This window comes from Thamnophis elegans, chromosome 5 (genome assembly GCF_009769535.1).
Source record: "Thamnophis elegans isolate rThaEle1 chromosome 5, rThaEle1.pri, whole genome shotgun sequence".
Classification (NCBI taxonomy): Eukaryota; Metazoa; Chordata; class Lepidosauria; order Squamata; family Colubridae; genus Thamnophis; species Thamnophis elegans.
The window spans coordinates 69,404,740-69,428,844 of record NC_045545.1 but is presented as its reverse complement, the minus strand read 5'-3'; the positions used below and the strand labels follow the sequence as shown (position 1 = coordinate 69,428,844).

The window sequence follows — 24,105 nt, the reverse complement described above, 5'->3', positions numbered from 1 at the left end:
ATCTCTCTTTCTTTCTTGGCTCATCATATCTGGATGTGCCCATTATCATTTGTTATTCAATGTCTCTCCTTGCATCATTTGTTGGCACTTTCAGAAATGATTCGGTAGGCGCTATGCAGTGATGTTACTTCATGCTTAGCTTTATTTATTGTATTTACAATATTGCATTTTAATTCTACTTTTGGATAAATAAGATCATCAAAATGGAGATTTTTAAAAATAAGAGGTTATCTGTAGCGTACTGAGTTATTGTTATCATTATTGGTTAAGCATGCCTGTGATCTTGCATTGTTGTTTGGTTACTTTGGCTGCTTGAGTCATTAAAGCAAGCAGCTGCAAAACTTGTTCTTGGTTATAGTGCCTTGTTTTGATCAGTAGAAAAGTTCTGATCTGATTATGTTCCCTTAATTTCACTTAAAGGGAAACAAGAGTCAAGAGATGCAGAGCCAAGTAAAACAGAAAATAAAGATTAGTTCTTCAAGGCCAGATGAAATAGTGAATTATGGAACACTGGTGCTCTCTGTGCTTGGTTGTTTGCTTGCAGATGTTTCATTACCAGTACTAATTAACATTGTCAGTGCAAGCAAGTGTGGAGTTTGCTCCTTGTTCATATGCAACAAGTTGCCCTGCCATGTTTAGTGCAGTTTTCTCTCTATTAGTTCTTTAACAGATAACTGGTAGGACAAATTAGGACATCAACTGAACACAGAGAAATCCTAATATATGGCTTTGTTTTTGTTTTTGCTATAGACCCTTAGGTGGAACAGTTTTTATTTTTTAAATTTAACTCTGCTATTCTTGTAGATAAAGAAGGCAATCTGCTTGTTTTGAGAAATCTTTAATATTTTGTGCTGAAGAAAATCATCATTCATTAAATACAAATTTGAGATGTTTCAGAGACCTAGAGATGAAAAAGCAGAAGCTCATGAAATTGTTGACAGCAGAAGTAAAACTGTCAAGATTTGAACAAAAGTGTGCATGGGAATTTGAGGACCTGCACAGATAAGCTGTATTTAAGGTCCACGGACACTTAGTAGAACTGAAGAAACTTGCTAAAAGGCACTAATCCATACTAGCCTATGGAGGTTTGTCTTTCTCATAGAAACACCCATTCTTCACTGTCATAAGCTCAAACCAGGAATTGTTTACCAGAGAACAAACAATAAAAATTTCACAGGAACCTGGGATTGGATGGGATGGAATGGGAAAACTTGCCACAGCCACCTCAATGCCCCCTCGCCATGGCCAATTCTCCACAGCTAACTTGTGGCCAACTCACCATGTCCAACTTGCTGTGGGGCAATTTGCCCTGGCCAACTCATCATGGGACAACTCACTGGACAATTTAACATTTCAATTTAATTATTTAAAATAAATACAAATTATTTTAATTTTTGTCATTCACATTTCATTTTGTCCCTTTTTTGCATCAGTTCTTTAATACTTTTATTCCAACATTTCTTTGATATTGATGTAACACTTGTCCTGCAGTGAATTGACCATGGTGAGTTGTCCCATGGCAAGTTGGCCATGGCGAATTGTTGTAATCTTTGGGAACATCTAGCATTTAGATCAGTAGTTTGTCTTTACTACATTCTTCTGTCTTAATTTCCTAACCCAACTTACTAGGGCCTCTTCCCTTCTCTTGCTGTCAATAACCCTCTTTGAATTTACAAATACAAAGATTGAAGGCTAATGCCAAGAAAACTATAAAAAGAGAAATGCAGAACTAAAAGATTTCTCTTGCCTCCAGACAAATATAAACCAACTTCAGTAACTGCAATATTTCATATTTTTTTTAAAAAAAACCTACTTCCCATATCTCATCCCTTATTAATACTCAAATTATTTTAAAAAAAGGATTCTATTTGTTTTGGGATCCAAATTTTGAATCTAAGTTGGTTGAATCTGAAATGTTGGCATAGACTAGATTCTGAATTTCCAGTCCTTTTCTGCATTGTGATTATAATGTGCTTCTGCTAAATCTGTATTTTTGATACTTCATTCTTATGTTTGGATACATTAAATCCAGATTAGTTTTGATCCATCTTTCTTTGAAGAATTGGGCAGGATTGATGCTGGTGGTGGTTTGTGTAATAGTTTTGTGTTTCAACAGGAAGAGAGCCAGTTTAATCTCCTCAATTCATTTTCCTTAAACATCCCTTGAAGGCCTTCCCTGCTCTCTCTGCCAAATAATTTCATGCCAGGCGGGAAAATGCTGTTTGAGTATGTTTGGTTCTATTTTTTGCTCAAAACATTAATGACTTGTGAAATCTTGTGCATTAACTATGACCAATAATGCTAGCAATTGTATAGAAAAAAATATATCCTGAAGTGTGTTGTATATTGCTTTCTGAAGTTGAGGTATGCATATCTGCTGATTCTGTAAACTGCTTAGAGAGGGCCATTAAAGCACTGTAAGGCACAGAGATGGGATTCTACCAGTTCAGCCCAGTTCCGGCAAAGCGCGCACTCAGCGAACCGGTTGTTAGACCGTTTGAATTACACCACTGGTAAAGCAGTATATAAGTCTAAATGCTATTGCTATTTAATAAAATAAACTCATCATGAATGGAGATTATCAGATTACAGAGGTTGTATTAGCTCTGATTGCTGGTAAGACCACACTGTCACTGTTATGATCTCTTCTGTTGAAGAAAATCTACTAAACCCAAGCCAGAAATGGCTTATCTGGAAAACACAGACATGAGTCTTTGGGAGGAGCAGTGAGCATAGAGAGTTCCAACTTCAGTAGAGAAAGATGAGTTTGAGTATATAGTCTGTAAAAGGGATATAAGTAGAAGAAGATACTACAGAAGCATTGGCCTCTGATCAAGAGTCTGCATCATCAGAAATGAAGGGATCTGACAGTTTTTTTTCCTGAGAAAGGACATACAAATATGATAATATGACCTTCAAAGTTGATTGAATGACACAACTCCAAGAAAATTGATCACTTTGCAGTTGCCTGTCATATTTAACCTTTTGCTCTTGGTTGATGAATGAGGGAAGACTCTGCTGCCAATCAGCTCACCTACTCTCAAATGTTACAAGAGGGAAGGTGCCAAGAGATGCAAGATCCAAAACATTTTACATATATCATAAGGATATCAACATTCGCATTTAATTGTAAAATAATTATATCTGTGAATGTTCACATCCTTATGATTTAGAAGTTCAATTCTAATGCCTTATATTCTTGAAGGTAAACTAGAGTTGTAAGAGTTCAACTGAAAAAAACCTCCTACATGATATACTTTAGCTTACATAAAAGTAAGTGTATCCTGTAGATTTATTTAGTACATATAATATATTAAATGTCATTGGTTAGTTAATGGACTAAAATGTGATTGGCTAGTTTGTGACTGTTGTATGAACCCAGCTTGCATGCTTCAGTTGCTGCATCATGCACCATGGTTTTGTTACAGAAATGCCCAAGGTCTCATACAGATGAATGCAAGCTTTCTTAAAATCATCTCATCTAATTAGAATCTCCAGTAAGGCTGGAAGCTGCCCCCTGACATGGCCACCACCATGCTGCCCCACCGCTGACACTGCCAATGACCTTCTCCCTGCCAACGACACCATGGGCCAGACTGGGACTGCCTGTGGGCTGGATATGGCCTACAGGCCGTACAATGCCCAAGTCTGTTCTAGATGAACTTTAGTGTTTACTTCATAAGACCAGTCTGGCTTTCTAAGATAGTTATTGCATATATAGTTTATGCAACAACTCACTAAATATGTTTCTAGTCAATTCAGATGCAGATTTTTGGATCAAACTGCATCTTTCCCAGTCTTACTGCTTTGCAAATTTCATTTGCCTAATAATAACATCTAAGTGTTGATAGAAATTGACCAGTCCTTCTATTCAAATTCCTGATTTCACAGTTAATATGGAGAAGAACTTGATTGCTAACTATTCTGGGATCTATAAACACATAAAGATGTTAAGGGAACAGGTATAGTTATTTATTTATAAGTTGGAAGTGGAACAATTCAATAAAAAAGTCCTGGTAAAGCTAGAAAAAATTGAAAAAAAAGTATTAGAAGAAAGTCCAATTATATTTTTTAAGAATAATCAATGCCAAAATGATTATTGCTATCCAATATTATTTAAAATATTTTTCCTAAGTTATAATAGAAAGATTTTTTTTTATTGAAGACAGATATATAAAAGAATAGAAAAGCTTGTCTCAATCCCAGGAATATTTCTGTGTTCAGGATCAGAAATTCCAGACGAAGATGACACTCCTAATAATGTTGCAAATAAAATTGCTTTTACTTAAATTAATGTCTAAAAGCAAAATTTCTATATCACAAGTTTTCTTTTTTGTTTTCCTCAGTCTTCCCCCCCCAAAAAAAACCTCTGAACATGTGGAAGAGACTAAGCCAAAATAAATCACTCTGTTTTACTATTATGTGGATGGTTTGGGAAACTGAGGTTTATAAATACTTGGCATATTAAAGTTCTTCAATTTACTTTTTACTCCATTTGTAATATCTTTTAAAAATGATGCTAAATTTGTGATTAAAATACCAGCGAATAATATAGTTTAATGAGAGTCAATCACAATGCATAAAAAGGACATTTTATTTTCTTAATGTAAGAAAATGAATTTTAGAACTCAAAAGTTTTTGTTTTTTTCCCATGTTCCTCTATTTTTTCCTGTAGCCTCAAAATTTCCATGTTTTTTATTTCTGATTTTCAAACACCTGTTCATATGTACAGTAATAATATTCAGTTTCCATTCCCATTTCAGTTGTATTTATTTATGAATTTAAATAGCGCCCATCTCACAGGTTAGGGACCCTCTAGGTGGGTTTAATGCCAATTATATATTAGAGAGCCAGTATGTAGCTCAGAATCAGTTGATTGGTGAAGTGTTGAAACCATGTAACTAACTAGTCATCAGTTTCATTTGTTTGTTATAAATACTGATGTATTCTCAGACTAACCATAGTAGAGTCAACTGCCATCAGCCTATAATTGTGACTCTTTTATATGGTGTTTATTCTCCCAGCAGCTTTAACAAAATGAGGCCACTGTTCAAAGTCAAAGTCTACTGCTATTTTAGAGACTCTAAAATATAGGGCAAGGTATGGATAGCTAAGGTAGTTCTACATCCCTGAAGTTTCTTAAGGGGAAAAAAACTTGACTTCACCAAACATTGGCTTCATTTTTTTACAAAAAGTATATTGTTAAACTTTAGAATCCTGGATTTTGGCAAAAAAGAGGGCCACAGTTATATATATATCCAAATGAACACTGAAAAGAGAAAATTAGACAGACATTCTAATGTTACTCTTGAAAAGGGGAGAGATGGATTTAGACTTTTAAAAAACTAAAGTTAAAGTTAAAAAGCTAGAAAACATATGTAGAAATGCAAAGCAGAAATATTTGTTCAGTCAGAATAATGTCAGGAAATGTATAAAGAAGTGTGAACTTACTGTTGAAGTCTGCAGCAGTATTATTTCACATTGTAGAAGTCTCAATTCCTCAGGGTTAAGATTGTGATATTTGAAATACTGGTTGAAATTTCAGGAATCAGTGGTCTTTGCAGGAAGGGCTGGGTAGGGGGCAAATGATGAAAGTTGTATTGTGCTGCTGTGAAGCAAGCACACTTGTATTGTGCATGCATTATGACATTGCATGTATGTAGAAAAGATGACTAATTTGTGTCTTGGTGTTGCAGAGATGCTTTCATTATTTTGATGTGCAATTTTGAGGTTCCTTCTGCAAGAATCTAGTATGCTTTCCCCTGTTATAAGCTACCTAGGAGGGCTTTGGTTTGAAAGATACATACAAGCTTTTCATATAAAGATCTTTCCTCTGAGAAATTGCCAAGCTGCTGGTTTCCCTCCATATAGACAAAAACCTACATGGAGTTTTGCATGCAATGCAGAAATGGTTAAGTTCACAGTGCATTATACATTTTCCCCTTTTGTATCAGCCATATTCCTTCTTGTAGACTTTCTATACTATACAGGTTTTATTGTTCTGAAAGCGATTGCAATTTTTTTAGGGTTTTGATAAATAAACAGAAAGCTGTCAGCTAACAACCCCACAAAAATTACTCTCTATATCTATCATTCTCAGTGAATCAGAATTTACAATACCTGCAGCTTCTTCAACTTGTTTTTTTCCCCTTTTGTTCCCCCCCCCCCTCATTTCTCCTCCTCCAGTTCAATCTGATGGAATCCTGCATGGTATATTCTGATGCTAATGCCCATGATATCCATTCTTCCTATCTTTTTCTATATCATAATAGTTAGGAAGAAAGCAGAAATATGGAAAATGGTGGGCTGTGATCAAAGAGGGAAGAAAGATCCTTTTCCCTAGTTCAACAAGCAATTTCAAAGTAGAGGAATAATCTTTGCATTACAACTTGGCATGCCTTAGGCAGAAAGTCAGCGTTCAGAAATGTTTGCACTGCTGTTTTGAAGCGTGAAACTAGAATATTGCACAGGATCATCAGAAAGCTCATTTTAAGTGAAAGTAACACATGCTGTGTATAAAACTTGCTGTGGTAAAGGAACCACAGTGGTTCTACTCTAGGAAATCTTACAGCAAAAATAGTCCCTGACCAAAGCGTTTTGGTTTAGAGAGGGCATATTTTCTTGTCAATAATTAACTAAATGAGAATCCCTTGTTGAGATGGACAGCTAAAGAAATCAAATCAATAAATGGTAAATCGTGAATTTTCCTTCAGAATTTTTTCCTCTGCATTTCCTGTGGATTTTTCCCAAAGGGTACAGCAACCTCTTTTGGAGGACTAGCCAAAGAGAGGAAATGGCAGCATATTAATGTTTTTTAGGGACATATAGGGAATCACTTGCAATAAGGCAGATGTCAGGAATTCAGCTGATCTTTGCATGATTGTTTAAAATTATATTCTTTTGGTCCATAGATAAATGTTATGCTGAGTCCCACCCTTTAAACTGTTGAAAAACATGGAGTTCCACCTGTCAGAACCCCAGTGCTCTGTGGATGTCATTTCTAAGCCATCTTCATTAGTTCTCATCTTGCTACTTGAATTTCTCGTTTCAAGAATTGGTGAAAGCTATCTGTGTACCATAAATACCTGAAAGAGTACCCATCATAGTAGCCAAAAGAGAATAACATTACCTATTCCAGTGTCTTCCTCAACCAGGTACTTCATAGATAGTATTGCATTCCAGTTAGATTGAGAAGTGAAAAGCCTCTCAGAAGAAAACATGGACAAATCTTTAATGTAATGGTGCTGTGAAAACTTCATAATTCATGGCCTTGAAGTCACCAAAATCAAGCTTTACTTGATGAAGATTCCTTAAGAGTTGACCATGCATCAATCTATTTGGAGGGCACTTTTCTTTTTAAAAACCTGCAGTTATAAGACTTTGGTTCTCAGAGTTCTAAAACCTGCCAGAGATAGTTGTCTTATGGTCTTCTCACAGGAAGCTGCCCTCTGGAGTGCTTGTGGGCAATCCTGAGTCCTCTCCTTGTCTGGGGGGAATTCCAAGAAGCTGATCCATCTGCTGGCTTCTTGTGCCACTGTGGTCATTGACTTCGCTCTGAGCAGAGCTGTTTTCTGTTCCCCATTGCTTCCCTAGAAGTCACCTTTATCATCTTTATCTTTATATTCTGTTTGGATGAGGATAAAATATTGAAATGACCACATATGTTAAAAAAAGGGAAAAACCTCTAAGCTTGGTTTTTTTATATATATAAGTGTATATAGTCTTGCATATTTGGGAAAAATAAGGAAAAGATTCTATTTTGAGTCTGAAGCTTGAATTTATTTATTTATTTATTTATTTATTTATTTATTTATTTATTTATTTATTTATAAAATTTATATGCCACCCAATCCCGAAGGACTACAAAAACAAAAAACAAAACAAGGTTTAAAATCACAACACCACATACATTCATTCTAATCGGGGCTGGACCTCAACAGTGAGGTCAACAGCCCCAGGCCTGCCGGAATAGCCAGGTTTTTACAGCTTTCCTGAAGGCCATGAGAGTGGGTATGGTCCGGATCTCTGGGGGTAGCTGATTCCAGAGAGTCAGAGCAGCCACAGAGAAGGCTCTTCTCCGGAGGCCCGCCAGCCAACACTGTCTGGCTGATGGCATCTGAAGGAGGCCCAATCTGTGGGATCTTACTGGCCGCTGGGAGGTATGTGGCAGTAGGTGGTCTCGAAGTACGCTGGCCCTAAGCCATGTAGGGCTTTAAAGGTAATAACCAACACCTTGAATTGCATCCGGAGACCAATTGGAAGCCAGTGCAGCTCGCGGAGAACAGGTGTAACGTGGGTGTACCTCAATGCACCCAATATCGCTCACGCGGCCGCATTCTGGACTAACTGCAGTCTCCGAACGCTTTTCAAGGGTATTCGTTTTTACCCTTCTTTTCCAAGGAGTGTTTTGCACATGTAACTTTAAGGCATGATTCAGATAATACTATGGTTTATGTAGGACATTAATAAGAACATTAGCTCTGTGTGGACTGGAATTTACTGGGTGGATTAGAACTCAATCAAGAATGTGGCTGTATGGTGTAGAGAAATGAATTTCTTTCAGAGAGGTTTGCCAATTTTTAACTTTTAACCCAAGCAATTCTGGACTAAGGCTTCTTCAATACATGAAAATTTACCATTTGTTGTGGGGGTGACAACATCATAGAACTAGGGTTAGGGGTGTGGAATTGTGGCTAGTAGCAGCTTCTCAGATGGGTTTGCCCATCGTTCACATGGCCAAGCTTCAAACAGGCTGCAGCCCAGTAGTGGGCTGCAGCTTGAGGATTGGGGACCCTTGGCATAAACAGCAGCTATCTTTAAACTTTTGCTAGACTGAGTTACAGGGAGTAAGATCAGAAGTTTTATCATGCACTTCAAACAAAGATTGCACTAACACTGGCATGAGAGTGTCTGCCAGACAAAAGAGACATCTGTAGATGAAAAACTCTCATCATGCCTTGCTTTTATTGTCAGAAGCCTTTGCAAGCTGTGAGATCTGCTGTGTTGTCTGAACTATTACGTTGGATGGAAATTTTCAGCTGGCACCAATCAGCAATATCTGGTTATTTGGAGAAATGTAATTGGTTTGGTGCAAGCTGTATTGCTTCATTTGTGCCCTTATGTGCAGATATATTAGGCATCTTGTTAAGCCAAACAAAAATGTACAGAAGGGACAGATTAGCAGTCAGATCTCAGTAATCAGTGTTTGTTTTTGCATTCTAATACCCATGTGGAATATATTTTATTTTGTGGATGGAGAGATTAGTGTTGCATGCAACAAAGCTGTAGGTGTGGTGCTGGTTTGATACATGGCCTCCATATGATAAAGCACAGGCAGAAAGACCTGGCTTTGTAGAACACAACAATATTTTTGTTTACATTTTTCCTGTTCTATCTGAACCTGTCTAATGCAGACTGAAGATTATGGGAGTTGTAGTGAAACATTTCTAGAGGGAACCTACTTTGGGAAGTATGCTTTTTCACATTAAGAGACTATTGGAATTGATAAATATTTGTGGTAGCAAGATTTCAGCATGTCAGATTTAAGTGTAAGAGAATGCTAAGTTTCCAAAAACCTAAGATTTGTACAGGTATGTATGAGATGGAGTGCATGGGGAGTTCTGAAATGAAAACTACCAGACCAGAGGGTTTTTGAAAATAGGCCAGGGGCACTAGAGTACATGTTGCTCAACACCTCTTAATGTAGAACAGGACTACAACTTAGCTTTACCTCTACCACAATTTTGACTGTTTATTGAACTAGAATTGGGGCTAATACTTTTTTTTGGGTAATTATTCTTAGAATAGCCTTGTGAAGTAGATTGTGCAGAGAGTGGTTTTCTCAAAGTTCCCTCACCTAAAATTCTTGTTTTTCAACAATAAGAGCATCCTAGAGCCAAGTAATTTATCTGATCAAGGTGTAATATTTTACAAGATGGATACACAGAATTCTGTAGCGTTCTAATTTTTCTCTTATGTAAAAGAATGCTCTTTAGGTAGTCTTGCCTTTAAGTTTCAATCAAAGCAGAGATTTAGCAATAATAAATGTGGGTATCAGTCTGCAGCCAGAAGGAATGTTTCACTGCAACAATTCCCACCCCTGAGTGGCATATCAGCAGAGTGGGTGCTTGAGATTGAAGTATCCAGGTGTTGGATTGATTAACTATGTAATTTCTATTGAGAATACTCTCTATATACTTTTTTGTGCAAGATGGCACCATGAGGCACAGGTGTATGCCCTAGAGGTTGAGGGGAAAAAAACTTATTTTAATAGGTATGATTACACATTTAATCCCATTCTCATGTATTTCATCTTCCCTTTGCAAATGCAGAATAATCAATAACAATGATGACAGAGACGGGCCCAGATTTGGAGGTGAAGAATGCTCAAGAAGGAAGTCCCCAGCAGCAGCTGGAGGCAGCAGCAACTGGGCCAAACACAGTGAATGGTAGCTCCAACAACACAGTATACAATCAGGAAGCTGACGATAATGAGAAACCAGGAGCCCTCAGTGATGCTAAACATGGGGAGCGGGTGAGTTTACTCTGTTGCCGAAGGTACTCTCACAAAGGCTTAGAAGATATTTTCAAGGCTGAAACTCAGCCATTTTATAAATGACCTCATTAAAAATAAAACTGAATGGGTTTTCATTTATTTGCTGAAGTTTAGCAGTAACTACAGCTTTCACTTTCTATAACAAAACGTATTCAGTGCATTTAATCATTGCACACAGAAATAGGTCTGCATTGACTTTCTGTGCTCTCTTGCAACTGTTGTTTATTAGAAACTACAACTGAACACTGAAAGCTGGTTAAACTCAGGAGAAAGCTAATCACTTCAACGTGGCTGCATCCACAGACTGGAGGGTTGCTTGAGGTGTATTTACTGTTCATAATATCTAATGCTGTCACTTAGCCTTTTAAACAATAACTTCAATAGTTTTAATAATGCTCTATTTTAATATTGCTGTTTTACTATTTCATTGTATGCTGCCCAGAGTCACATTCTGTGAGATTGGCAGGCATATAAATATGATTTATAAATGAACAAATACTGTAGGCTAGTAGAATATACCTAGTTCTGTTTATGGTGTCATAAACAGGTAAATAATATGGCAATGTTTCTGTTAAATACCATTGAATCAATGTTACAAAGAAATCTAGTTTTCCTTATATATTAATGGCCAAACACTACATTTTTATCTCTATAGGAGAAGATTTTCACGACATCCTGTACAATTTATACGTAGCGTAAATTGTGGCATTTCTTGCTTTACTTTTTTTTTGTAATTTGTAATTCCCCCCCCCCCCAAGTAGAACATTCAAAGCATACAATAGCATAAAAACTAAAATACAGTTTGAAATGTACAATAACAGAAAAACTAATAAAACAATAACACGCAGGGAGTTTTAAAATCATCAATGATTTGGATGAGGGAATAAATGGGAAACTCATCAAATTTGCAGATGACACCAAGCTGGCAGGAATAGCCAACACTCCAGAAGATAGGCTTAAGATACAGAAGGATCTCGACAACTTGAACATTGGGTACTATCTAATAAAATGAAATTCAATGGTGAAAAGAGTAAGGTTCTACATTTAGGCAACAAAAACAAAATGCACAGATACAGTATAGTGGTACCTTGCTGAATAGTAGTAACTGTGAGAGGGATCTTGGTGTCCTAGTGGACAACCATTTAAATATGAGCCAGCAGTGTGCAGCAGCTGCCAAAAAAGCCAACACGGGGATAGAATAAAGATCACGTGAAGTGTTAATATCACTTTATAATGCCTTGGTAAGGCCACACTTGAAATACTGCATTCAGTTTTGGTCGCCATGATGTAGAAAAGATGTGGAGACTCTAGAAAGAGTTCAGAGAAGAGCAACAAAGATGATTAGGGGACTGGAGACTAAAACATATGAAGAACAGTTGCAGGAACTGGGTATGTCTAGTTTAATAGAAAGAAGGACTAGGGGAGACATGATAGCAGTGTTCCAATATCTCAAGGGTTGCCACAAAGAAGAGGGAATCAAACTATTCTCCAAGGCACCTGAGGGTAAAACAAGAAGCAATGGGTGGAAACTAATCAAGGAAAGAAGCAACTTAGAACTGAGGAGAAATTTCCTGACAGTTAGAACAATTAATCAGTGGAACAGCTTGCCTCCAGACATTGTGAATGCCCCAACACTGGAAGTCTTTAAGAAGATGTTGGATAGTCATTTGTTTGAAACGGTATAGGTTTTCTTGCCTAGGCAGGGGGTTGGACTAAAAGACATCCAAGGTCTCTTCCAACTCTGCTATTGTATTGTATTGTATTGTATTGTATTGTATTGTATTGTATTGTATTGTATTGTATTGTATTGTATTGTAAAATGATGTGAAAGTAAAGTAATCATTTTGTCTAACTGCTAGGATTTAAGCTTACATAAACATAGTCTATATTGTCCACCTGGGAATAATGTATCTGCAGGTGTCTGTTCCACCTTTGAGCATGATAGCAAAAAGATGGCATGTAATCCAACTGCTGGCTCAGGAATTCTGGAAGTGAAAGTCCACAGGTCACAATGTTAACCTTGTTGCCCACCCCTGATCTAGTAAATGCTACCTTTGCATTCCCACACCCCATTCCCCCATGCAGACTTAATTCAATGCCAGTTTTCTATCTTTTATTACCTTATTGTGTTTTACATATCACACAAGCAGTGTATCTCCTGGAAGGCTGAGAACTGCATCCTAAGCTCTAAATTGTTAAGCAAACAACTAGCACATTATTTTACATATGTATGTGTATGCTAATGAGAAGTCAGGAGCCTATAACGATGTCTTCTGATCAGAATTAAGAGTGGGCTGCGCCCAGAGTAGTATCAGTGCGGAAAGGAACGGGAAATTGTCAACATTTATCCCAGGAGCAGTTTTTAGTGTCAAGAGTTCAGCTTGTGATCATGTTAATTATAATGATAATGATAACAGCCATGGTGGTGCAGTGGCTGGAACGTAGTATTGCAGGCTAATTTTGCTGACTGCCAGCAGTTCAATTCTGACTGGCTCAAGGTTGACTCAATCTTCCATTCTTCTGAGGTTGGTAAAATGAGGAGCCAGATTGTTGGGGGCAATATGCTGTTTCTGTAAACCGCTTACTGGGGGCTGCAAAGCACTGTGAAGTGGTATATAAGTCTGAGTACTAATTGTTATTAATTCTTTTAGTGTGTGTGCAGAGTGTATCTTAATTATCTCTCTCATTCCCAATGTAAAAAAAAAGTAGGATCTCAAAAGGTGTGTCATTAGGTGTCCTTGGTGTGCTCTCAGCTTGCTTGTTTTCATGCAGACGTTTCATTACCCAAACTAGGTAACACCATCAGTGCTAGTAAAAAGTGCTGTTTGCTGTCAGTTTATATTCTAGTGGCTTGCCTGTCAGTGTTGATGAAGGTGGTCTTAGAGATTCCTTGATTGGGCTGTTTGTTGTTGGCTCCTTCAGTAGTTTCTTGACTGGGATATGTTTTACTTTATTGTTGGTCTAATGTCAACCTTGGAATTAATCTATGCTAATCTGGGTGCTGATTGCTGGTGGAGAGGTGCTTGGGGTTTTTTTGTTTGTTTTTGGGCTGGGTAATAGTTTCTTTTGAGTAGTTTGTAGATATTGTTAAATGTCTATGTGTCTGTTGATGGCTGATATGTCAAAGTGACAGGCTTCTAGAATTTTTGGACTTGACTTAGTCTTGGATGGTCACACTTTCCCAACTGAAATTATGATGAAATCTGTCTATATGTTATGAAATTAAAGAATTTTCATCATGTCTTCTGGCTGCTAGTTGGTGTTAGTGGATAGATTCTATCAGTCTTCTGCCTGTTTATCCTACGGTTGTTGCAGTCCTTACATTACATGTTATAGATGAGCCCTGTCATTTCCTTTGGGGTTGTTGGATCTTTTGGTTTGCTCAGGATATTTTGAAGGGCTTTAGTTGGCTTGTGTGCTATGTTAATTCCATATGGTTGTAGCAGTCTGTTGGTGATTTTTGAGATATTCTTGATGTATAGCAGTATAATTATTTTTAGGGGTTTGTGGTGGTTGTGCTGCATTGGATTGAATGGTCGGGAACATTTGATAAAGCTTCATGGATATCTATTTTGTTGGAATATGTTGTATATATGTTCTATTTCCTTCTTCTACTGTTCCAGGTTTCTGCAAGGTGTTTGGGCTGGTATAAATAAAGTCCTTGCATAGCTTCTCTTGTGGGAGGTTGGTTTTTTACACAGATGTTGTGTTAGAGGTCAGCGAGGTATAATATGTATAGGATTGATATGGACTGATTCTGGCCTTTCTCAAAACTGCTTGCTTTGATAAAATTGTAACAGTTGGTTTGTTTGGTTGCTAAAGTCTGATCAGAGCCATGTTGGACTAAGAATATTTTTGTTTATGTCATCTTAGTTCTAAATCTGATTCCATTGAAAGAAATACATTCTATTGAAACTTGGAAAACCTTTCTAAATCAAAGCAGAGAATTGAGAGCCATGAAGTTCTTGAATGTCCCAGTAATGTCCTTGTTTTGTTCAGTTTTCTTTAAACACTAGTTTAAAGAAAACTGGGAGCTATTATTTCAAGATGGCACATCTACAGTATCTCTGCTTAGATCTATCAATGATATGCTATTCAAGACCAATCTTTCTATCCTCTTCGCTGTCTTTACTACTCTATTTATCAAAGTGATAGCCAGACATTTAGTAAATAGCTAAACCATCTGGTTGATGTTTGGTTGAACCTGACTGCACTGATACACATTAATATATTGTCCAATTTTGTTAGTCCTATGATTATTAACATAATTACAAAGAGCTCACTTTCTTAAGTGAGTTGAATTTTCTCTTAAAATGGTGTATCTATAAACAGTAATTGGTTCCTCTACATTAGATTAGTTTCTATGAATATTGTGAGCCTGGGAATTTTTATTTTCATTACCAGAAGTGAAAGGAGTATCCAGTTGTTTTGTGCAAAAATTTGTTTCTGAAATCCTCTTTTTAAAATTTAATCAGTATTATTTATTACATTTATTATGACTGCCTACTCCAATACATTCTGAGTGACTTACAAAACACAAACATATAAAAATGTTATGCGTTTTCAAAACAGAAAATGTGGTAGCCTAGACTACACACACACACAGAGAGAAACAGAGAGAGAGAGAGAGAGAGAGAGAGAGAGAGAGAAACAGAGAGAGAGAGAGAGAGAGAAGTTACTTGAGGGAACCTGGAGTGTATCCACTCAGCCCACATGTATAAAGTGGGTAGAAACAATTGCACATAGGCAGTTTTGAAGATAATAAAGCCCATTGCCATGAAAATCATATGTTGTTACTGTGGTTAAAAAGTTGGTTTAGTAAACCTTACTGATCTGCTGCAAGTGATATAATCAATGTATTCTAATCTTAGGTCTGTACTTGCTTGCTTGCTTGATTTGTATACCATCTGTTTCTGAAGATTCTGGGTAGCTATCAGTCAGTGTCAACATTTGCATTAAAAAAGTGGTCCCACAAAGTAATGAATATCAAAATTAATTACGTCAAAACCTTTGTTGACCCTCTAAGCATTATTAACTGAGCCTGGTGACAGTTGGAATCCAACTCCATCTGAAGAGCCATAAATATCCCATCCCTGGGATATGAGGGACAAATAATTGCTCCGGTAACAACAAACATGTTTTTAGCTTGTTTTCAGTATAGTCTTTATTCTTTTTAATAAAGCAGGAGGTAAATAATGGGGGTACAAGGTAAGATAATTGTAGGATGCCATCGTAAGGGTATTTATTCCAAAATGTGAGAAAATATACATCTCGGTATATACCAGACAAGACAGTATTCTGCCACAATTTATTTTTAATGGCCAAAGTAGGAATAAGTCCACTAAAGCATATCATTGTCCATGACTCAATACAAGGGAATGGTGATTTACAAAGTAGAGCCATGCAATAAGATAAGAAAAAGAAAGCATCCAAGAATCCTGAGCTTCTATATGATACAGTATAGTAAAGAAAAAGGATGATCAGGATATCAATCAGGAGTATCTTCATATAATGTTCAGAATAAAATATTAAAAGAAGAATCCCTCTGACCAAGCTGCAAGGACTCTGAGGGAAGGCTAATCAAATAGTGCACTATCCTTGAACTCAGAAATTAAAGAGTTCTCACAACATAAAAATAGAACCAGACAAGTTGTTACTTTCATATGTCCCATCCCAAAAAACTTTCTCCATATAACTCTGTAACACAGCGGTCCCCAACTCCCTGCCCGGGAACTGGCACAGGTCTGCGGCATGCCAGAAACTGGGCCACACAAACAAGTGAAGCCCCATCATCGGGATGCAGACAGTACACAAAACCATACCCTCTCCGGTCCGTGGAAAAACCTCTCTCTATGGAACCAGTCTTTGGTACCCAAAAAGTTGAGGGCCATTGCTGTGACATACCAGAGGCTGAGCGTAATACATAATTACATTTCACTCTGTGGAACGAGCTACCAGCAGAGATCCGGACTCTTCCCACCCTTGTGGCCTTCCAAAAAGCCATTAAGACCTGGCTGTTCCGACAGGCCTGGTGTTGCTGATTTTCAAATCAGGTGCAACCCCCAGTTAACCGAATGTATGTTGAGTTTTTAAAATTGTTTGTATTGTTTGTATTCTCCCCCTGTGTGTTATTTTACTTCATTTCGTATTTGTAAGCTGCCCGGAGTCCTCCGGGATTGGGCGGCATATAAACCCATTAAATTGTGAATTGCACTTCTCTTTTTCACCAAACCAGCTTCAGTACTGCGTTAAAGATGACGACCTAGATTGATACACATTTTTATCCTCCCAAAAACTTCCATTTGTTACAACGTTAGTTGTAGTTATTGCAGAATCCCATCTTGCATTGGAGAAAATGTTCAAATAGTTTCTTATTTCCTACAATGAGTAACACCTATTAGTCAAACAGATACCAATTGTCCTGGCTTATGCCATTTCTCTCGCCATTGTTGTGACTACAGAGTATTATGCCATTTCCCATCTGAAATGTTTCCCTCAGGAAATAAAAATGTCAAGTGTAGGGTCAACCTAAGAGAATTTAAAAAAAAATATGTATGCTTGTATCTGGAGAGGTTCTTATGTCCATTGATTCAGAACAGCTATTTTATAAGAAGTGCCAAATGAATGTTAAGAATAGTGTTTGTATTGTACAAGGCAGAGAGCAGAGCAAGACGGAAGTAACAACAATGTCTAAGCATCTCTCTCCAGGCAATTCTGTCAAAAAAGAAATATTACAAGGGTTTTCTATATCAGACCTATCTCTATTGTGTGAGGAACTACAATTGCAAAAGGGCCAGCACTGATCTGGTTGCTGAGTACAGATTGAAGTTGAAAGTATCATCAGTGGGAACCTTTTTAGCTACAGAGTATAAATATTTCCTGAAATATAAATGCTTTTCACAGGTCACTATCATATGGTATGCATCTACTGTTTTTTATATTGAAAGTCCATGCAGTGATGCTAGCTTGGTGCAGTGTATAATAGACTGAAAGCAAAACTTTCTCTTTTCTATAAATCACATCATAGCACCAGGCTGTCAGCATTTTGCAATGGCCTGGTGCTGAATCTTAACAGATTTGCTTTTCAGAATTCTTGAATTTTCACTTGAGAGACAATTATTTCTTTTATTTTTACCTATGGTGTCATTCAGTATAAAATTTGTTGATTGGCAGCATAGAACTAAAATTAGTCAAAATTAAAATTGCAGCACTGAATGCATTAGGAGGAGCATGAATCAACTGTGCTACACATAGCTGAATGGCATAATCTATACACATAAAGCAAGCCTAATGCAGTTTTGTGTATAAGTGCATATACCCCCTCTGCCATCGCATTCATATAGAAAACGTTTTCCAGTTTTCCAGTCCTGGCATTTCCTGGTAGTCTTCCAGCCAAAATACTAATCAAGCCCAAGCCTGTTTGATAGAAACATTCTGAGTAAATATAAAGGGAGTTCTTGACTTAACGACCACAACTGAGCCCCACATTTGTAACTCATGGTTAAATGAGCTTTTCCTCATTTTACAACCTTTTTTTTGCCACAGTTAAGTGAATCACTGCTGTTTGAATCATGTGGTTGTTAAGCAAATCTGGCTTCCTCCATTAACTTTGCTTGTTGGAAGCCAGCTGGGAAGGTTACAAATGGTGCCCAAATTTTGATCACATGACTACGGGGATGCAGCAACAGTCACAAGTGTGAAAAACAGATCCCTTTTTTTCAGTGCTGTTATACAGAGATGGTATTCAGCCAGTTCCAACAGGCTCTGGAGAACTGGTAGTGAAAATTTTGAGTAGTTCGGAGAACCAGCAAATAGGCTGGCCCTGCCCCTGCTGCCTCCCAGCTGATCTTCTTGCCCTGAACAGGAGAACGGAGGTTAGTGGGGTGGGGAGGGAATGGGAATTTTGCAGTATCCTTCCCCTGCCATGCCCACAAAGCCACACCCACAGAACAATGTAAGTGGTATCAGTTGCTGGTAGTTCTACTGTAAATTTAGAGAACAGAAGAAAGCACACCATACATTTCATTATATGGACAAATTCCTGACCCCCAGTCCTTCTGCCGCACCCTAAAAAGTTGGTTTTTCCAGCAAGCCGGCCTGGCCTGAATAAAATAAATTATTAATTTTAATTGTTATTTTTAATTTAATTTCTAAATCTCATTGTAAATGTCTATTGGGTTTTTTGGATATTCTATTTAATCTTTCTTTTAACTTTTGTAATATGTGTTTTTATATTGTACACCACCCTGAATCCTTTGGGAGAAGGGCAGTATATAAGTCCAATAAACCTAAACCTAAACATAAACCACAAAGACTGCGATCCTAGTGTATCTTCAGTGTTTTATGAGGAGAGTGTGGTCTATCTTCCAAGTAATGGCAGTTGGATAGTTAGTGAGAAAGCTTTTCAAATAAGATGTCAACCTAGTTTAGTGAATAGAATGAATGAACAAAACCAGAAGTGTTGTAAAGGAAGGGTACATAAAAATGCATAGCACTTACACTGTGGTGATGTAGTAGCTGATTCTTGCACTGAACAGGAAATTACACTAGACAGTTACCTTGTTGCCTTATACCACTTACATTCTTTGATTCTGTCTTTATTTTTTAGGCTGTGGACATGGATGAAAAGGACTACAGTGAAGCAGATGGGTTATCTGAGAAGACTACCCCCAGCAAGGCCCAGAAATCTCCTCAGAAAATCACAAAAAAGTTCAAGAGTGCCGTCTGCAGAGTGACACTTTTGGATGCCTCAGACTATGAATGTGAAGTGGAGGTAAACATGGGGGGCTGTATCACTTGACTTTTTTTTATTTCCACCAATATGTTTATTTGGATTCCCCACTAAACAGTATATAAAAATGGAGTAGCTCTGCAGAAAGCATACCTGCTAAAATCAAGATGATTTTTTTAAATAGTCCTAGATTGGTCTATTAAAACAGATAATACTTTCAACTTTGCTAAAGACCCATCTTCATCTGCATGCTTAACTCAGTGTATGGATGCACATAGAAAGCAGATGTGAGTGACTAATACATTTTTAAGTGTAGGCAGTCTGCTATTTGTATAGTTTGAGAGAATGAAGTGTAGGCAATAAATGTGCGTGCTTGTATAACTCTTATTTTTAAAGAAATCCCTAAAGAAGAGAAACAGTACTTGCAGCATTCAGTCAAGAAGATTGAGTATTATCAAGTGAAGATGTTTTAATATTTATAAAAATTTACAAAGCTTGTTGGCATGACTAACCCTCCGTTCGTTATCTATAGATAAATCCAATTCTCTCAGAATATGAACCAGGTAGTGGTTCATATTTCCATAGATATTAGAACCGTTGTTTCCTATATGGTGAATGGGCAATATGTATTTCTTAGATGGTGAAGAAAAAAGGGGCAAATATTTGAAAATTCTTGATACTTACTGTCTGCTGCAGGAAAGAGTATAAAATGCCATATATTGGAAAGTTGATCTTTTCTCACTTCTTTTAAAAATAGATAGTTCACAATCTGTAATTCATGGAAAGGATATGAGGGAGAACTTACATGTTCCTGATTGTCCAGAGAGTCCACAACAGTGTGAAGCAGTTTTATTCCTATTTTTAGGAGTTTCTTCCAATCCTCACTGCAGTTTCTTCCAATCCTCACTGCAGTTTCTTGAACTTACCATAGCCAGCTCATTGCAGTCAACTCATCTTGGCCAACTTGCTGTGGGACTACTCACTGTAGGGCAAATATAAAAGTTAAATTAGTTACAGTGGAACTGTGTCTAATAATAATAATAAAGTACAGTAAATCCAGAAATACAAGAGTCATGAAAAATGGGCCGTTTTTGGAAGGTTTGCAGAATGCAATTTTTTTTTTTTAATTTTCCTCTTCAAAACCTTGGTGCTTCTTAGACTCCGGTGTGTCTTATACTCCAAAAAATGCAGTAATGATCTTGTTCAGAAATGCAGCTATTGAAACACCTTGGAAGGATGCCTTTCAGAGATGTAGAATACCATAACGCACTAAGACAGGGCTGTTAAACTCACAGCCCACAGGCCAGATATGTCACAGGCTGGCCATGCCTATACCCGGTTTAGTGAAGGGGGGGAAAGTCACAATACATCATGTGACACCACCGTGACGATACGAGTTTGATACTCCCGCACTAAGATGTAAAGTAGGAAGAAGTAAAGTGAAGGCAAGGTAGAATTGGGACAACAGACCAGAAAAAAAGGTTAAGATAGTTGTGCAACACTACTGGCAGTCATGAGCTCAAGCTACCCTATTCTACAGGGCACAGTCGCTTAAGTAGGGGACTCTGTCTGATTTCATTCCTCATGCTACTACCAAAGTTGCCATCTTCTCTGTGTCTCTAAAATCAGGATAATTATTTTTTTACATTTGTGCACATTCTTCCATTTAAGACAGTGCTAACCAGGCATTCTTTTAGGTGTTCTTTGGTGCAAATTGCACTTTTTTCTTGCTTAATTCAGTGCAGGGCATGTGAAAGTGAAGCAGAAATATTGCAGGTTCCCCATAGAAAGAATGAATGAATAAATAAATGATAGGAAAAAACTAAACTTGGCAGAGGGAATGAGCATGTATATATTATACCTTGAACTGTAAGTTAGCCTGTTTTTCTATACTTGTGGAAACCAGTGTCTATGTGGGGGTGGGAGAAACTGCTTAATCTCATAATGGCAGCTGCCACGTGAAACTATTCCCTGTTGCAATTGACTGTGTGGAGGCCCATAACCAGAAACCTTCAAGCAGTTGACTAAGCTTTTTCAATTGATAGGTTTGTAGGAATGAGAAATAGTTTTTTTAATTTCTAGTTCTACTGATGTTAGTTTTAATGAATTATCATGTAATGTATGGAATCACTGTCTTGCTTCAAAGGACAGCCTACTTCTTTTTTACAAAAGCAGAAGATATAAAATCTCCATTGTTGTTGTTAGTTGCAAAGTCATATCCGACCCATCGCAGCCCCATGGACAATGTTCCGCCAGGCCTTCCTGTCCTCTACCATCCTCTGAAATCCATTTAAGATCATGCCTACTGCTTCAGTGACTCCCTCCAGCCACCTCATTCTCTGTCATTCCCTTCTTCTTTTACCCTCAGTCTTTCCCAGCATTAGGCTCTTCTCCAGTGAGTCCTTCCTTTTCATTAGGTGGCCAAAGTATTTGAGTTTCATCTTCAGGATCTGGCCTTCTAAAAATCTCCATTACAATCTGCCTATTAAAGAGTTGGGTTGCCTAAACATGGTACATTTGAGTTTTACAGGCATTTTTTAAAAAGTTTAAGATCTTGCCAATATTTGACTTCTGGGAAAACAATTAGAGACTGAAGAAGCTTTGCTTTTTGTAGAGTCAATGACTGTGGCAGAATGAGGAGCCAGCAAATGGATCAGAGCCTCAAAAATCCTCCCAGGATAAAGGGGATGAGCCACAAGTGCTCCATAAAGATGCTACCCATGAGGGAATGGTAAAACAATAGTTTCTGATGGGCTTTATAGCTCTGGGAGCTAAGAAAAGTCAGCTTTGGTCAAATTGTGGTTTGCAAATGGATACTTGGTTTGCCCACTTCCCTTCTTAATCACTTCTAGAAATGGCCTGTTAACTTGCCTTTTAGAAATTAAGAACCCCCAGAACAAGTTTCATCACCCGATTCTCTTTCAATTCATAGTTTAAAAAGTTTCATACAAGTTTAAGAATTTAACAACTTTTTACTCAGAAATAAACAGGAAAAGGGTGATTTGAATCTTAATTTTGGAAAGTTTTAAATGGAACAAGGGGCCATATATTAGAATAAGATTTTGCAACTAATTATAAGAATTCTTTTTGTGGACTGTTTAAAAACCTATTAAAATATATGCAGTTTTGAATCTTAAGTGTAAGAAATTCCCTGGTTGAAAAATGTGGATTAGAGAAAAGTATGATAAGAGAGACTTTGAAGGCTGGACACTAGAGGCAGCAAGAAAGAGCTAAAAATTATAATTAGGAGAAGAGAGCTACCAATAAAGAATGAAGAAAAGTATTTTAACTTTAAAAGAATTCAAGGGTATTGGGCAACTATGAACTCAGAAATGTATATTGCCTGGTACCATAAAGTGGATTTAAAAGAGGAGCGAGAAGATACAACTGAGAATCAGGCAATATACATTCTAGACATGGATTTAAAAATGACAAAACACAAGAATATGTAAAAAGATGTTACATAGGACATAGAAATGAAGCCAACTGATTTCTTAATAACCCAAAGTGACATACAAATAATAAACAAAAAGAGTGATTTGGACATAGAAAAGCGATGTGCTGTATTTAAGAAGGAATGCCTGAAAAAAGTCAGAGAGAATGAAAAAAATTGGCTTTTGGGCAATATTTTAAGGAAATAAACACCAAGATTTTAAAAAGAAGGAACATAAAGTTACTGTTAGCTGCTCAGAATCTTCTTGTGGTGAGATATGTGGAAAATAAACAAATAAACAATCAATGTTTATTTAGCTGATCATTCATACAGAAGTACACACACGTGTGTCAGTGGTGGGTTTCAATTTTTTTACTACCTATTCTGTGGGTGTGGCCTATTTTGTGGACGTGTCTTGGTGGTCATGTGACTGGGTGGGCATGGCCAACTTGTCACTCACCAGGAGATGGATTGGGTAAAATGTAGTGAAGCTCACTTAACAAAGCTCTTGCATAGCAATCAAAATTTTGGGCTCAATTGTAGTCATAAATCAAGGACTATCTCTGCCTTCCTCTGCATGGCAGTCTTGTCCTAGTAAACCTGTCCTTTCTGGCAATTTTCCTCTCTGTAAGAGGCACCAAAATAATCCAGACAATGTAAGGCTTCCTGCTGTAGCAGTTGGACTAGATGATCTCTGAGTAGCCTTCTAACCCTAAATTGCTATTTTGCCTTTCTTTCTTTCTTTCTTTCTTTCTTTCTTTCTTTCTTTCTTTCTTTCTTTCTTTCTTTCTTTCTTTCTTTCTTTCTTTATCCCTCCCTTACCTTTGTGGGAACCCCCCCCCCAAATAACTGCTGAATGTCATTTTGCCAACCACCTTCCCAAGCTTTTCAATTTAAAGCAGGACTCCAAAGTTTGCAGCTTTAAGACTTGTGGACTTCAACTCCCAGAATTCCACAGCCAGGCATGCTCAGTTCTGATTTAAAGTGACAACATTTGTTTTTCTCCTTTGCTGAATCTCCCAGCTGAAAAGTGAGTTTCCTTCCTTCTTTCTTTCTTTTTCTTTCTTTTTCCCTTCCCTTCCTTTCCTCCCTCCCTCCCTCCCTCCCTCCCTCTTACTTTTTAAAGCTTTTTTCACCCTTGCCTGAACAGGCAGGGGGAAAAAACTTTTTAAAAAAAGCTTCTAATGAAGTTTCTAATGGGAGAACAGGTTCAGGGGCGTGGCCAAGCCACCATTACTACCGATCCTATTCAGTACACCAGATTTTTACTACCTTTTCTGGCAGACCAGACTGAGAGGAACCCACTCTGATGTGTATGTGTGTGTGTGTGCGCACGTGTGTGTGCGTGCACGCATGTGTATGCATAGAAAGAGGAAGAAGAGAAAG

General features: G+C 37.5%; 1 protein-coding gene across 19 annotated transcripts in view; it reads left to right on the top strand.

Annotated features, from left to right (window-relative positions):
• The window catches only part of EPB41L1 (erythrocyte membrane protein band 4.1 like 1), a 199,289-nt gene that overhangs the window by 123,778 nt on the left and 51,406 nt on the right, over positions 1–24,105 (top strand). For all 19 annotated transcript variants that reach the window (XM_032217425.1, XM_032217421.1, XM_032217411.1 and 16 more), the window contains 2 exons: positions 10,332–10,534; positions 19,164–19,328. In XM_032217425.1, the coding sequence (XP_032073316.1) occupies positions 10,346–10,534; positions 19,164–19,328 (354 nt within the window). In that variant the 5' untranslated portion in view covers positions 10,332–10,345. The remainder of the gene's footprint in view (positions 1–10,331; positions 10,535–19,163; positions 19,329–24,105) is intronic.